Source organism: Mytilus trossulus, chromosome 3, assembly GCF_036588685.1.
Source record: "Mytilus trossulus isolate FHL-02 chromosome 3, PNRI_Mtr1.1.1.hap1, whole genome shotgun sequence".
Lineage (NCBI taxonomy): Eukaryota > Metazoa > Mollusca > Bivalvia > Mytilida > Mytilidae > Mytilus > Mytilus trossulus.
This window is the reverse complement of record NC_086375.1, coordinates 2,197,958-2,214,200: the sequence shown is the minus strand read 5'-3', so window position 1 is coordinate 2,214,200 and position 16,243 is coordinate 2,197,958. Positions and strand designations below refer to the sequence as shown.

General features: G+C 30.7%; 1 protein-coding gene across 1 annotated transcript; it reads right to left on the bottom strand.

Moving 5' to 3' along the window:
• Positions 1–339: 339 nt before the first annotated feature.
• Positions 340–16,147, bottom strand: LOC134709983 (probable cardiolipin synthase (CMP-forming)). Its single transcript, XM_063570114.1, has 7 exons — positions 15,692–16,147; positions 12,665–12,802; positions 11,369–11,495; positions 9,557–9,642; positions 7,959–8,027; positions 1,460–1,551; positions 340–690 (listed from the first exon to the last, which is right to left on the bottom strand). The coding sequence occupies exons 1-7, from the start codon at positions 16,076–16,078 to the stop codon at positions 594–596; spliced, it is 996 nt and encodes a 331-aa protein (XP_063426184.1). The 5' UTR covers positions 16,079–16,147; the 3' UTR covers positions 340–593.
• Between the last annotated feature and the right edge of the window lie 96 nt (positions 16,148–16,243).

Here is a 16,243-nt window from a genome sequence, read left to right as displayed (position 1 = left end):
CATTTTCATTTTAAAGGAAAACTGTGAGAGTTAAAAAGATGACACAAACTAGCTACCCTCTACATTCAAATAGGTGCCCAACTTTGGAAAGGGTTTTGCTGCCAGAACTGTGATAAGTTAAGGGATGACAATATTCCTTTACCCAAGTAAACTCTAGGTTTTTTTAAGAGGAGTATCATAATGTAAATATATAAGGGAATGTAAACATAATAAAAAAGTTAAAATAATATAAATCTTATGTTTGATATGCTGTGGCTTTTATAATGCAAAAGTCTCGTTATCCTGGTAACAGTTCATTGGTTTTATTTAATCAAAAACAGCACCAAACTATAACCTCATTTAATTTTTTGCAATCACATTTTTCTAAGCTCTGAAATTCTCTACTCCCATGTTCTTTGATAAGTTGCAGTTGCATTTCTTTTCATGTAATACCATACATCACTTTAACTTTGTAAATCTGCAAAATTTTATCTACAAATATCATTTCTGGTGATTTAATAACCTCCAATTGACTGGTATGAAAACAATCGTTCTTTCACTTTGTCTATTTTGTGTCATTAACACACATATATCAGTAAATCATAAAATCATAATCAATGCTTCATTTTATCCTGCAATATTTCTACACTTTGATGTCTGTTTCTATAGTAACCAACACCTGAGGCAATTGTTGTTGTTCCTGTCAAATACCTGCAAAACAAAAATAATACTAGACAAGGGGGATAAATACTTTACACAGTTTCTATGCATTAAGGTGGTATCTAACACTACAGGGAGATAACTCTCTCATTGAAATAAATCAAACTTTAAATTTCTTGTAAATATTTTACATTAGGGATAATTTTTTCAGAAACATGAGTCTGTAATCAAAATCCAATTCTTAAAGCATTTTATTGGTAATGTTTGATATTATCCTGGCTATATAATGTGTCATGGGGATCTATTTATAGTGGTGTAATAACCTTGAATATACCTGGATGGCAAAAACCATGACATTCAGCAAGCAAAATTGGCAATTCTAGTCAATTATGATTGGAGTCGAAAACAACTGTCATTTGGGGGTTCAAATTAACAACCTTTTTGTTGACAGGATAGCTGTACAGAAGGTGAGCTTCTTAGATCACATGGGCAACAAGCCCCCCCTCCCCCCACCAAAATAAACATATGTACTTAAGTTGGCCCCCGCACTCAAATAAACATATGTACTAAATTTAAATTGCTGTGATTCAACCTCATGGTAAACTACATAATGATCCAGATCCATATTCTTACTTTACTTTAAATAAAATTCAAACCTGAAAACTTTCAGGGGATGGGGTCTGATAATAAAGCATGCCATCGATTTCATCCATTTGGACTCTGGTATTTAAAATAGTTATCTCATTTGCAATCATACCACAACTCCTTAATCTCATAAAGTTATATTTTCCAGTAGGTAAATCTAAATAGAATTAATTACCACAAAGTCTGTAGTGCTGCATGATCCATGAACCCAAACACTGGAGCTGCTAAAGATGACGCTATTAATGTCAACTGTAAAAACGTATTTAGCTGAAAAACAAATCATTTTACTGACTGTTATCTATTACCAATTATTATATAAATGACAACTGGATTTAATTCTGAGTTTATTCATTTCCACTTACGATATCAATGTGATCTGACTTTAACATTTAAACTAGAGGCTCTTAAGAGCCTGTGTCGCTCACCTTGGTCTATGTGCATATTCAACAAAAGACACAGATTGATTAGTGACAAAATTGTGTTTTGGTGATGGTGATGTGTTTGTACATCTTACTTTACTGAACATTCTTGCTACTTACAATTATCTTCATCTTTAATGAACTTGGCCCATGAGTTACAGAGGAAAATATTTTGTTAAAAATTTACAAAAACTTACAAAATTTATGAAAATTGTTAAAAATTGACTGTAAAGGGCTGCAACTCCTTAAGGGATCAACTGACCATTTTGTCATGTTGATTTATTTGTAGATCTTACTTTGCTGAATATTATTGCTGTTTACAGTTTATCTCTATCTACAATAATATTCAAGATAATAACCAAAAAAGGCAAAATTTCCGTAAAAATTACCAATTCAGGGGCAGCAACCCAACATCTGGTTGTCCGATTTGTCTGAAAATTTAGGGTAAGATAGATCATTACTTGATTAACAATTTTCCCCTGTCAGCTTTGCTCTAAATTCTTTGGTTTCAGAGTTATAAGCCAAAATTTACATTTTACCCCCTATGTTCTATTTTTAGCCATGGAGGCCATCTTGGTTGGTTGGACGGGTCACGCCACACATTTTTAAAACTATATACCCCAATGATGATTATGGCCAAGTTTTGTTAAATTTGGCCAAGTAGTTTCAGAGAATAAGATTGTTGTAAAAGATTATAAAAATTTACGAAAACATTGGTAAAAAATTACTATAAAGGGCAATAACACCTTAACATTGCTTAAGAGGTCAACTTACCATTTTGGTCATGTTGACTTATTTGTAGATCTTACTTTGCTGATCATTATTGTGGTTTACAGTTTATCTCTATCTATAATAATATTCAAGATATTAACCAACCAGGTGTTCTGCAGGGCGCAGCTATATACGACCCCAGTGGTCGAACTCTGAACAGTTGGGCAAAATTTGGTCACAATATTCAAGCTTGATACTGTCTGAAAATGAATTGTGATCAAATTTTTTACATAATATGGGTTTTTGTTACAAAATTAATGTGGTCAAAGATCTTACAAATCTATTGCACAATACTTTGCCATTGAATATTTCTTCTTGAAACCTTTCAAAATTTTTGAGGTCGTATAAAAACTGCAAAATTTCCTTAAAATTGCCAATTCAGGGACAGCAAGCCAATAACCGATTGTCCAATTAGTCTTTATCTATAATAATCTTCAAGATAATAACCAAAAACAGCAAAATTTTCTTAAAATTACCAATTCAGGGGCAGCAACCCAACAACAGGTTGTCTGATTCATCTAACCATTTCAGTGCAGGTATATGTTGATCTGTTTACAATTTAACCCCTGTCAGATTTGCTCTAAATGCTTTGGTTTTTGAGTTATAAGCCAAAAACTGCATTTTACCCCTATGTTCTATTTTTAGCCTTGGCCGCCATCTTGGTTCGATGGCTGGGTCATAGGACACATTTTTTTAAACTAAATACCCCAAAGATGATTGTGGCCAAGTTTGGATTAATTTTGCCCAGTAGTTTTAGAGGAGAAGATTTTTGTAAAAGATTACTAAGAATTTGAACTAGAGGCCCTTAAGAGCCTGTGTCACTCACCTTGGTGTATGTGCATTATTAAACAAAGGAAACAATCCAAAATTGTGTTTGGGTGATGGTGATGTGTTTGTAGATCATACTTTACTGATCATTCTTGCTACTTGCAATTTTTTCTATCTGTAATGAACTTGGCCCTCTAGTTACAGAGGAAAACATTTTGTAAAAACTAACCAAAATCTTCCAAATTCATGAAAATTGTTAAAAATTGACTATAAAGGGCAATAACTCCTTAAGGGGTCAACTGACCATTTTGGTCGTTTGACTTATCTGCAGATCTTAATTTGCTGAACATTATTGCTATTTACAGTTTATCTATATCTATAATAGTATTCAAGATAATAACCAAAAACAGATAAATTTCTTTAAAAAATTACCAATTGGGGGGCAGCAACCTAACAACCAAATGTCCAATTCATCTGAAAATTTCAGGGCAGATAGATATTTATTAAATAAACAAGTTAACCCCTTGTAAGATTTGCTTTAAATGCCTTTGTTTCAGAGTTATAAGCCAAAATCTACATTTTAAACCTAATGATTGTAGCTAAGTTTGGTTAAATTTGGCCCAGTAGTTTCAGAGGAGAAGATTTTTGTAAAAGTTAATGATGCCAGATGACGGATGACAGACGCAAAGTGATGGGAAAAGCTCACTTGGGCCAAGTGAGTTAAAAACTTGATCTTCAGTTATTATAAAACAACCAAGGTTGACTTTGATAACATTTCAGTGTAAATAGCAAACTTTATTATACCCCAGTTATCATTTTCTATATAAAATAAGAACTATTTTTCAAATTACAAGCCTTGAACTATTTGACTGGTAAATAGTTTCCAACTATTGAACCTGGTTGGAACCATTTGGCTGTTATATTTCGCAGAACTTCAAATACAGGCGTTGTGTTTTACATATTGTATCTAGGGTTGACATCAGTGTAAGACTTAGACTTTTAGTCCAGTCAATCTAGCATAAATTTGACCCTAACCTGAAAGTAATTGCAACAGAAGGTTTTTAAGTTTTAATCTTTAGTATTATACCCCAAATATATACAGAAAAAAGTCCCATAAAATCTTACTTGAGGAAGACTAAAAAAATAACCATTTAAAATTCCTATGGAGATTTGCATTGAAAAGGGAGATAACTCTTGCAAAAAAGGCAGACATCTATAATACTATAATAACGAGGTCCAATTTGTCAGCTGTCATGGGGTAAAAACGACAAATCAAAGAATTCAACTTATTATATAGCTAATATCATGAATATAGGAGAATGGTGTTGATTTAAATTACACCACTCCAGACCCTTTTGTTTTCCACATAATTAATATTGCAAATAATTAACAAGTTCCGGGTCCAATCCGATACTGATACCAATAGTATATAATTTCACTTGTTACCTTTACCTTATCTGTACGTTCCGCATCTGACAGGCGCACCACCAAACGGTGCTTTTAGGATTTGCTATTTACACGGGTGATAATCACAGGGTTAACCCTACTAAATTCTATCATTGTCATAGTGTTTCTTATTGTTGTATTTTGATCAGTGTGACTTTAAAAGATGACAATACGAATACTAAAAATCTATACTTAAAATAAGGCGTATAGGTACAGTTTCCAATTTCTTAGCCTGCATGACACAAAACAGAGAAACAAAGAATTCAACTTTATTTATAACTGATATTGGACATTGCTGTTGACAAAAAAATACTCATTCCAGACCCTTTTGTTTTTCAAATAGTTAATATTACCAATAATTGATAAGTTCCAGGTCGACGGTTTCAAACAAAGATTTTGAAAGTAGAGAAAACTGTGCATGTTATAATCAGCATGACTTTATCAGATGACAATATCAATACTAAATATCCAGGCTAAAATAAGGCTTACACATAGTTATAAATACGTTAATTCAGCCACGGATCAGTGATTTCACAGGTGTGTTCTAGTATCAATAAATAAAGGGCTGCGCTTTAGCGCATGATACGCCTGTTGCTCTTTTAACTTGTCTTTTATGCTTTAAATGAATTTATATGACCAACTAGAAATAGTGTGAGTCCTGTCAAATACCCCCCCCCCCCCCCCAATAATAAATAAAAATGCATAAAAAAAATTGGCACTATTAAGGTCAATAGATATAAACAAATTATCAAAGTTGCATAAAATTTTGTGAAAGTGTTAGTTAATGTCCCAAAATTGGAAAATCCCCCCTTTTTAAGCATAAAAATTCATAACACGGAAATGTAAAATCTGAAATTTATAAAAATTGAAAGGGAGCTTACATCAATAGATATAAACAATTCACCAAAGTTTCATGGACATTGGTGAAAGCCTTTTTGAGTTATTGTCTGAAGTGTTAAAAATCCCCCTTTTTTTATGAATAAAGCCCCATAAATCCAAAACTTAAAATCTGAAATTAAAAAGAAACGAAAGGGATTTTATGTCAATAGATATAAACAATTCACCAAAGTTTCATGGAAATTGGTGAACATGTTTTTGAGTTATAATTCACTTAAGTTTCATGGAAATTGGTGAAAGTGTTTTTGAGTTATTGTCCGAAGTGTGGACGACGGACCCCCTTTTTACGAATAAATCCCCATAAATTCAAAACTTTAAATCTGAAATTAAAAAAAAACGAAAGGGAGCTTACGTCAATAGATATAAACAATTCACTCAAGTTTCATGGAAAATGGTGAAAGAATTTTTGAGTTATTGTCCAAAGTGTGGACGACAGACCCCCTTTTTTATGAATAAAGCCCCATAAATCCAAAACTTAAAATCTGAAATTAAAAAAAAACGAAAGGGAGCTTACGTCATTAGATATAAACAATTCACTTAAGTTTCATGGAAATTGGTGAAAGTGTTTTTGAGTTATTGTCCGAAGTGTGGACGACGGACCCCCTTTTTACAAATAAATCCCCATAAATTCAAAACTTTAAATCTGAAATTAAAAAAAACCGAAAGGGAGCTTATGTCAATAGATATAAACAATTCACTCAAGTTTCATGGAAAATGGTGAAAGAGTTTTTGAGTTATTGTCCAAAGTGTGGACGACAGACCCCCTTTTTTATGAATAAAGCCCCATAAATCCAAAACTTAAAATCTGAAATTAAAAAATAACGAAAGGGAGCTTACGTCAATAGATATAAACAATTCACTTAAGTTTCATGGAAATTGGTGAAAGTGTTTTTGAGTTATTGTCCAAAGTGTGGACGACAGACCCTCTTTTTTATGAATAAAGCCCCATAAATCCAAAACTTAAAATCTGAAATTAAAAAAAAACGAAAGGGAGCTTACGTCAATAGATATAAACAATTCACTTAAGTTTCATGGAAATTGGTGAAAGTGTTTTTGAGTTATTGTCCGAAGTTTGGGCGACGGATGGACAGACGGACAACGGTATACCATAATATGTCCCGTCTAAAAGATGGGCGTATAAAAATGGATACAAAATTATAACTTTACCTCTTCTAGTCGTCAGAATGTATTGGTTCTTGATTTTTTTTGGTCTTCAGAGTATAACACACAACTATAAAGGTGTTTTCATATCTTTTATCAAGCTATAATCTATATTTCGTAATTCATTATTTGACCATTTACTGAATTTTTCAACATGTCAAGGTAAAGAATCTCAAATTTAATAAAAATAATTAAGCATGTATTCTTCTTTTTGTGGTTTAAAGTTTCTTTATACAAGTAAGATGCTGTAAAAATATAATATACAGATATAAACAATACCAAATTTTCACAATTTTTTTTCAAAATGGTCACAAAGCTTCAAATTTGCAATTTCTTTAATGAAAAATGCACCAAATAAATAAAACTACCAATAAAACTTCGGTTTTGTACATTTCATGAGCAGAAGATTATATAATTTAGTCAAATACCAACTTATAACCCCATCAAAGTATTATACTTTACTTTACTCAAGAAAATCAACCAAAAACTGACCAAAAAAGACTCATGCGGAGTTACCTCCCCTTCCAATGTTAATTTCCATAGGAGATTAAAAATGCTGATTTTGAGTTTTCCTCAAGTTAGATTTCATGGGACTTTTTTCTGTGTATATTAAGGGCAAAATGCTATAGATTAGAACTAAAACATTTTCTGGGGCAATTAGTTTAAGGTTAAATCTTAGTTTGACTGGACTATTTCAGAATATCTATGAAGTAAACATTATGGTTAAGTTTGTGCTTTTTATATTACAATGGGACAAATATGGCAATTCTTTTAGATCAAAGCCCTCTAGGTGAAGGCTAATATTTGATTGTTTCAATTATGTCAGGAATCTCAATTATAAAAAAAATCTTATGAAGTGGGAGTTGATCTGAACATGAACAGCCCAAGCAATATATTCATATTTTCCCACTGGTGTGTACTCAATGTATTTGAAGGACGTCATATTGGAATAGTTGATTTATCACAGCCATTTATTGTCTGTTGTCTTTTCCAATATATTAAACATGTTCTGACTGAATAATCCTGGAAAAGTAAGTTTAATTTTCCCTAGGATACAACTATTGCCCTCAGCTACACTGCAAGACAATTCTAGGGGACAATAAAACTTACTATTCCACTCATACCCAGTCTATAAATATACAATTCAAACTTTTTTTCAGATACATATTGTGTGAAATGATAAATATCCCCATATAAAATAAATATAAATACCTTGCTTATATTTGAAGGATGTAATTTGACTGTAGCATTAGTAACATCACAAAACCTGGAAAATGTTTTCTGAAAGTACAAATCATACAAAATTGTTTTAAAAAAAATATGTTTAAAATTTTTAAAATACAAATGTACATTGTATATAACTATTTTTGGGAAAGATTTGAATAAGAAGACAAAAAGACTGCACTAGCCATTCAATCTGTTTCCTTACTTTTCCATTTGTCTGAGGAAGCAATACACTGTTTGTCATTTTTCCATAAGTAGCAAAGGGAAGTTACTCGAAAATAAAATGAACAGAACATGAAAATAAGAAGGTGTTGTATGCAAAAGCGACCAATTATAGGCAACGGCACAGCCTTCAATAATGTATTATAAATATGTGTGTAATACAACAAATCTGCAAGGATTTCTTATACTTTAATGTGAACTATTGGATATTTTGTGTTTACAAAACTTATTATATAAAATTTGAAAATGGCCTCTTTGTACCATAATTAAAGAGGTAAAAAATCACTCTTATTTAAATCTATAAACTTTTATCATGTTCTGTGTAGCTTGTGAACATTTACAAACAAACTTTTGTGACCAACATAAATATTATATAAAACAGAGTTTGAACATGAAAATCTGCAGATAGGTGCAATATAATAATATACATGTACATAAAGCAAATCCATAATAAAAACATATTACTGCAAAAAGCATGCTTGTTTATAGTACACAGAAACTTTTTTTTTAACCCTTTTGCTGCAGTATTAATACGCTTACACATGTATTTATATCAAGAAAAAGTAAAAATAAGGCAAAATATACTATTTTGAAATGACTATGCATTTACAATATAGCATTAGATATTAATTTGATTAGTCTGGCTTTATGGGAGTCAAAAGTTTCATGAATTATTTAAAGTCTGAAGACTTAAAGCTTACAATTATATGAAAAGTCATTATAATTTACCAGTACATCTCTCAATCTATTTTTCAGGTACTGTAAAAACACAATTATATATTTGTTTACTTTCTATGACAACTTTAAACCTGGTGTAGCTTTCATTTCTATTTTCAACATAAATTTAATTGAAGACGTTTAGACTACAAGGTTTATTTAATTTTTTGTTATTTTAAAAAGTTTATTAGGTCGAATCTTTAAAATTCAATAATGAATCAAGGTACAACTGTATTACAGCACCATCGATTGATATGTGAGAGAAATGTCCTAGAAGTGGATACCTATGGTACAATTATTGAAGGGATGTTTCCATTAAATGAAATAAAATATCTATATATACACAGCACTTTTATGAAATATAAATTTATTGTTGTTTATGAGAGAACAAGAAGTAAATGTCCATGAAGCTACAAAAGATCACAACATGTATAGAGAAACTGTCCTAATAACAGCCTGTCCATTCTACGAAACAAATTTAACAAATCAAAGTGTCTCACAAATGTCACATGGTTTTACTTTTTCTACCTCCACATTAAAACAACAGCTATCCCAGTATAGGTAATAATCACAAGTAATATATGGTCTAATTTTTTTAACACTAAAAATTATTACATTTCTAACATTTACTGTATAGGAATACTTACCGGAGGTGGTAGAGATATGTAACGGAAATACAATGAGGCAAGAATTAATAAAATATCTCTTCCTAATATCACCGCTGCTAAAGGCACTGAAAATATATGACAGATATCCTACAGCATAAAAAAATACAAATATCAATTTCCTCATTCAAATCTTCACTTTAAATTAAACAAATGTTAAAGGCACTGATAAATAATAACAGATATATGTTACAGTAAAAAGGAAAAAAAATAATAGCACATCCAAATATCATCAATGTTAATTTTTTAAATATAATTTATTTAATGAATGGCTATTATCTATTTTGAATTTATTGAACCATAAAACTAATTTTTGAAACTTCACATTGAATAATCCGCGAAGCGGATTATGTAAAATGTGAAGAGTCAAAAATTAGTTTTATGGTTCAATTATATATCAATATACTAAATAAATAAATGATTGAGAATACGCTAAAGTAATAAAAAGTCAAGAGAATTTCAGAACGCAATTTGGTTCCGAACAATATCTATCACACTTTGTGCATGCAGACTCCACGCGGCCTTCACGTGATTTTACTATTTTTAGAATAATTGCATAGTAACCAAATGCACTTGATTCAACCTTTACTAATTATGCAACATTTTCGAATAATTCTCTAGAAAATATTTCAATAGGTTCTAAAATTTATATTGTAAATATACATACTGCAGTTATTAATAGATAAATAAAAAAATAACTTGTACCCTTTAATACATCCAATCACAGCGTTCTTAAGTTGACTTCCTACGCCCTGTCTTGGGTACACAAAAGGCCAACCTAATGCTGGGAAAATGTAATACTACCGTTTTCCCTATACATCAAACATCATGAAATTGAATATTTTGTCCAGAACTATACGAATGAAAATTATGATAGATCCAAATTTTATTCAGATTGTACTATAAAGAAACCGAAGTTTTTTTTTCAATTTATTTACATAAACTTATAAAAACAACTGCAGCATTACTATTATATGTAGACCTTCATTGCATAAAACAATGGAAATAACATTGTATATTGATATAAACGATCAAACTTGTAAAATCAAAATAAATTATTGCCATTCATTATAAATAAATTTCTATCAAAACTAAGGCTCAAAGAACTTTTTATATTATTTATATTAACAAAAACAACGTACACACATGTTGGCGTATGAATACACAACGTCAAAATGGGCGTGTCGCCATCAAAATTGACAACATTGAAAATAAAACTAATAATTTTAACCAATCAGAAGACAGTAAAAACACAAAATTTATTTATTCCTCATGTGAAAGGAAATCAAGTCCCTGGAAAAAGCATTTTAAAAAAACAACTGCTTACATCTATAAAATTCCCAAATGATGTTTCCCAAATTTGGTATTTGTTCAACATGTAATTTCATGGTTCACCTGTTCCCACAAAATCTACGAAAATTGGAATCCAACCAATAATAATGAATCCATATGTACAGTACTGTATGTATAGTTTATCCCATAGCCTCCATCACAAATGTTTACCACAACTTTAAATACTGTCCTGATTTAAAAACAAATTTCAAATAACATCCCAAATTTGTATACTATATGGATTCACTATTATTTAAGGGATACCAATTTTCATGGTTTTTGTGTCGTAAGTACAGGTAAACCTCAAATTTAAATATACAATAAATTACAAACTGTCTATAAACCTTGTATGCACAGATTGGCAAAACCAGGAATTGAAATATTCACGAAAATGCACTTTTTTCTCATTCCAGAAAATTGATACCCACAAAAATAAATGACTCCACAATATATAAGTTTTACCTGGCATTAAACTGGACATTGTCAGAGTGACAGTCAATACACTGACCAGTAATTTATCTGCAAGAGGATCTAAAGCTGATCCAAGAACTGTCATCTGATTAAAATTCCTAGCAATATAGCCATCTAACTGAGGGAGAGAGAGAAAAAAACATATGATTGACAAGACTGCTAAAAAGAATTTCCATGCACACAATCCAAGGTTATTTTTTTCTGCATATATGACATGTCTAGTATGAAAACAAAAGGCTTTGCCTAAACCTACTATCATGACTACCATTACTTTGATATGGTAAAAGAACTGGTGCATGTACAATGTAGCTATAGAGTACAAGGTACTTTTTTTTATTCATTAGCCTTTTAGTGGACGTACAAATAAACTTCTAATGATAACTGACCTTTCTATATGTTTTCCAAATAATTTTTTTATATTGTAACAATCGAAAGGGGATAATTAATGAAAATCTTGAAATCATGCAATTGCATGTAACTTTAAACATGGTAATTTGATGATCAATCACATGTTATACTGAATTCAGCAGATTTCTATGTAAACATTCAATTTGTGCATTGGAATTTTATTTAAACATATCGAAATGATCTAATTCCTATGATTGTATCATGTACATGATAAAGTACTAACTTTCTCCACTAGAAAAGAATTTTTGAGCGATTAATAAAAAATTGCTATATCATGGTTGATAACTCAAATAATTTCGATTTTGTTAAAACGCATACAAAAAGATTCATTTATTTTGATTTATTTTGTGACACTTAGCAACAAAAACATTTTCAGCGCCAATGATTTTCTTTTCCCTTACTTAACATGATAAAAGCAATTTTTAAGAGCTCTCTGTTCATGTTTTTTTCAAAATTCTACTATTATGTTTCCTTTCTAGTCACATAATAAATAGAGTGTCATAAATTTCAAAGTCATTCAAATTTAAGGAATATATCCCTAATGCATAGTTCTTATTCCTTGTACATGTTGTACAGGTTTGAATTTATTATGATCTCATGTATAATCCATACAAAATATTAGCTTTTTTGAAAAGCACACAGCTTGGAAAGAATTTTGATAGGTGGCCTTCTGTGCACTTTCATACTACCTCAATACTTAAACGGTCACTTTTCTACCATAAGTGCCTGAGACTCTAATATTTGCATAATATTTTTTTTTCTTTTTTTTTTGACAAAAATTGTATGGTCCCATGCACATGATGCAGTAGCTAAAGATGTGCTTGTTAAATGCTGACACCATTGTTTATTTAGTATGAGAAATGTGTTCATGTCACTTACAACATCTGTCATTCCAGCAACCACAAATATACAAAACGCTGGAGTATAAGCTTCTTGTACGACTAGATATCCCAGGAATGGTGTTGCCACTATTCTGGACATGGTTAACACATTTGGTATATTTATAATTTGTTCTTTCTGAAAAACATAAAAAAATGTATGTGAACTTCTGATTTTTAAATAAGAATAATATACATGTACATGATATAAATACAAAAAATTAGGTACATGTTTTAAATGTTGCCAGATTAAAAGATATAAAAATTATTAGACAATATTGCTATTCCTTATCCTTTGAAACACTGAAGATCGATTTTGGTTTTTTGTGGGGTTAATATTTCTAAGTCTATACTGAGTTTTTGTGATGTAAATAAATGACTATGCGGTATTGGGCTTTGCTCATTGTTGAAGGCCGTAATGTGACTTATACAGTCAGAGCTCAGACATAAATAAGTCTAAATCTGCTTTTGACTCATAGAGGTCTAAATTTGTAAGTTTTAGGATTTGTCTCCCTTTAATGTAAGACAAAATATGACTTGAATAAGTCCAATTATGTTAAACAAGATATAATTGACCAGAATCAAAAAGTTGCAAATATCGACTCCTACAAGTCGATAAGTGATCAAAATTGGTTAACTTCAAGACCCACGCATACTTATAAGGAAGTCATGCATCTAAATCAAATAATGATTACATTGAAAGCCAATGCTTTGTCTACTAAAGAAAAATATGAATGAGAGTCTAAAAAATCGGAGATAATGTTAATTAACCTTACAATGCAACCACCTGGAATCACACTTTATGAGGTAAAACATCTGTGTTTAGTAAGGATGTTCAATTAGATAATTATTTATAAATAGCTCATGTCCTTGTGAACTCTCATACAGGTTTTCACTGTCATAGGTGGTGTAGTTTGGCCACAAAGTAACATTAAGTTTTTTCACCAACATAAATAGACCTAACCAAGTCTGTCATTTTCCGACTTTGATAAGTCTAAAATTGAAACTACATTTTTATAATGAATACATGTTTCGACTTATTTAAGTCAAAAACAAAAATCGACTTGTTTATGTCTGAGCTCTGACTGTTATAGTTGTTAATGTCTGTGTCATTTTGGTCTTGTGGATAGTTGTCTCATTGGCAATCATACCACATCTTCTTTTTTATACATTGATATAATAGCCTGTTTTTTATGATTGTTTGTTTTTTGGATGGTTTTCTTTTTTTGTCATGGCATTGTTAGTTTTTCTTGCGTTTCTCTTGTACATGTTTTCAAAAATGTTTACCAGCATATACATTATATGCATGTACATTTATATAACGTAGAATTTGCGGTAGTCTAAAAAAATGTTTCTTCAGCTCATTTCTGGCTTAGAATGACCAACCAAATAAATTATTTATCATCACGATCATTAACATGATAAAGCATATAGCATGATTAAAATGCATCAACATGATTAAGGTTGAAAACTACATATATTTTGTGGTTGAATATTTAATTTTCATTACTAAAAAGATATTTCCTATAAAAAAGAAGATGTGGTATTATTGCCAATGAGACAGTTGATTTGAAAGTGTTAAGTTGTGATTTTCAGTGTACATGATCATGATGATAAACGTGATAATAAATCATCCATTTCAAATGCAAACAGTCAGGGGTACTACTTATTCAAGTGATTTTTATTTACTTGAAGAAGTAAAAAAAAATATACACATATAAGTAAATTTGTAGAATACTTAAACAAGTGAATTTCATTAACTTGTATAGGTAAAACAAATATTGGCTGAGTTATGTCCCTTAGACATTCAGATTTTTTTTACTTGGAAAAAAGTCATATTATCTTCTTTTATTGAATTCTTTGGATTTCTTTGCTGTAATAGAATTTTAAATTATCTGCTCTTTGCAGATGTCTTTACTAATCATTTCAGTGCAATTTCATGGACAAGGAAAATCCCATTTGTCTGTTATCTTCAAAACACTGCTCATTTACAAGCCCCCAAGGAGCTCATTTACAAGCCCCCAAGGAGCAATTTTTGAAGGTCTTGTTCAAATACTTAAGATCTTTGCACAATCAGTTTCTTTGTTGAATTAATGAGATGAAACATTGAACTTTAATATGGGGACGAAGTCCCCAATTACGGTAGAAAAATCAATGAAAAAAAAAAAAAAATCTCCCGAATTTTTCATTGTACTAATGAACTCAAAATCGTTAACTTTTTTTTTCAGATCTAGTTCCTGTTACGGTTTTCCCGCATTTGCGCAGAAATCTGTCTTGTTTGCATGAGACTTTAATTTTTTTTATATTTATCAGTCTAGTAAAACATAAGATTGGATCTCAATACAAATTCAATTTTAATAATTGTTTGATATGAAAAAAAACGTTACGTTACCTGATGAAAGCGTTTCTTTTGTTTACATCGAATATGACGTCATAACTTAAAGAACGTCACAGCTAATTCCCTAACAACAGAACCAAAATCAGGAACGTTACGTACGGTATTTCGGTTTCTTTTATCAACATGATTGAATTAAGAAAATAATACATACAGACTTCATCCCCATTCACAGGTTATGCCTGCCTCATATTAAAAAAAAAATGAGCAAACCTGGGAAGTCATTAAAGGCATGATTTTACATCTCAAAAATTGAGGACTTTTGTGGGATTGTAAGAAAAATTTACTTATACAAGTAAATTTTTGAGAAAATTAAGGAGAGCTTATTCAAACATTATTTATTTACTTATATATGTATATTTTTTTTTACTTCTTCAAGTAAATAAAATAAACTTGTACAAGTAGTACTCCTGACTGGCAAATAATGATGTTAAGCATGTATCTGTATACCCTTGAATACAAAAAACATGGTATGTATACATGAAAGATAACAATTCAGGCTTTTATTCAAACTGAGAGAGGAACACAGGTTGAAGGTGTTGAAGAGCTGCTGTAGAGCCCTCAATATGTTATGTACGTTTCTCGCTTGTGTGGAGATCCCTATATTGAGTATAACATCTTACATAAACATACAATATCTTTAATGTCCTTTGATGAATCTTTGTCAGGAGTGTTGGGTGTATCTGATGATCGGTTATAAACACTTGTGGTTGATAATGTCTGAATCAAATCTCTGTAGTGGTATTGAAAATTGTTTTTCAGAAGATTAACTTGACCCATATGCAAGCCATTATTCAGTGATAGTTTCTGTGTCTTGCACTTGATGTTAGATATATCATGAGTGTTTAAAGGTATCCCAAGTATGGCAAAACCCATGGATTGCTGGTTTGTTCTAGGGAAAGTATCAATTCTTTTGAGAATTCGACTGTTGAATTTAGTGCATGGCAGTAAGATTTTTCTTTTCATACACATTCGACAAGCTGTCATCTCAGCAAATCGAAAAATATACATCATAGACATTCCTTTATCCAGCAAGGGGAATATACATTAAACAATATTGTTTTGGAAATAATTTCATGGGCGCAGCCATTTTAAATATAATCTGTAAATTAAAAAAAATGAAGCATATAAAAATTCTTTATTTATCGTAATAGAATTGAAAGAATATGTATATCTAATGTATTT

Excerpts from the sequence above, each read along its gene's own strand:
- LOC134709983 (XM_063570114.1), bottom strand. The coding sequence starts at position 16,078 with ATGTCTATGATGTATATTTTTCGATTTGCTGAGATGACAGCTTGTCGA. Across the intron at positions 12,803-15,691 it reads CAAAGGACATTAAAGATATT|AAAGAACAAATTATAAATAT; the intron begins GTATGTTTATGT and ends TATGTTTTTCAG. Across the intron at positions 691-1,459 it reads GCAGCACTACAGACTTTGTG|GTATTTGACAGGAACAACAA; the intron begins GTAATTAATTCT and ends TTTGTTTTGCAG.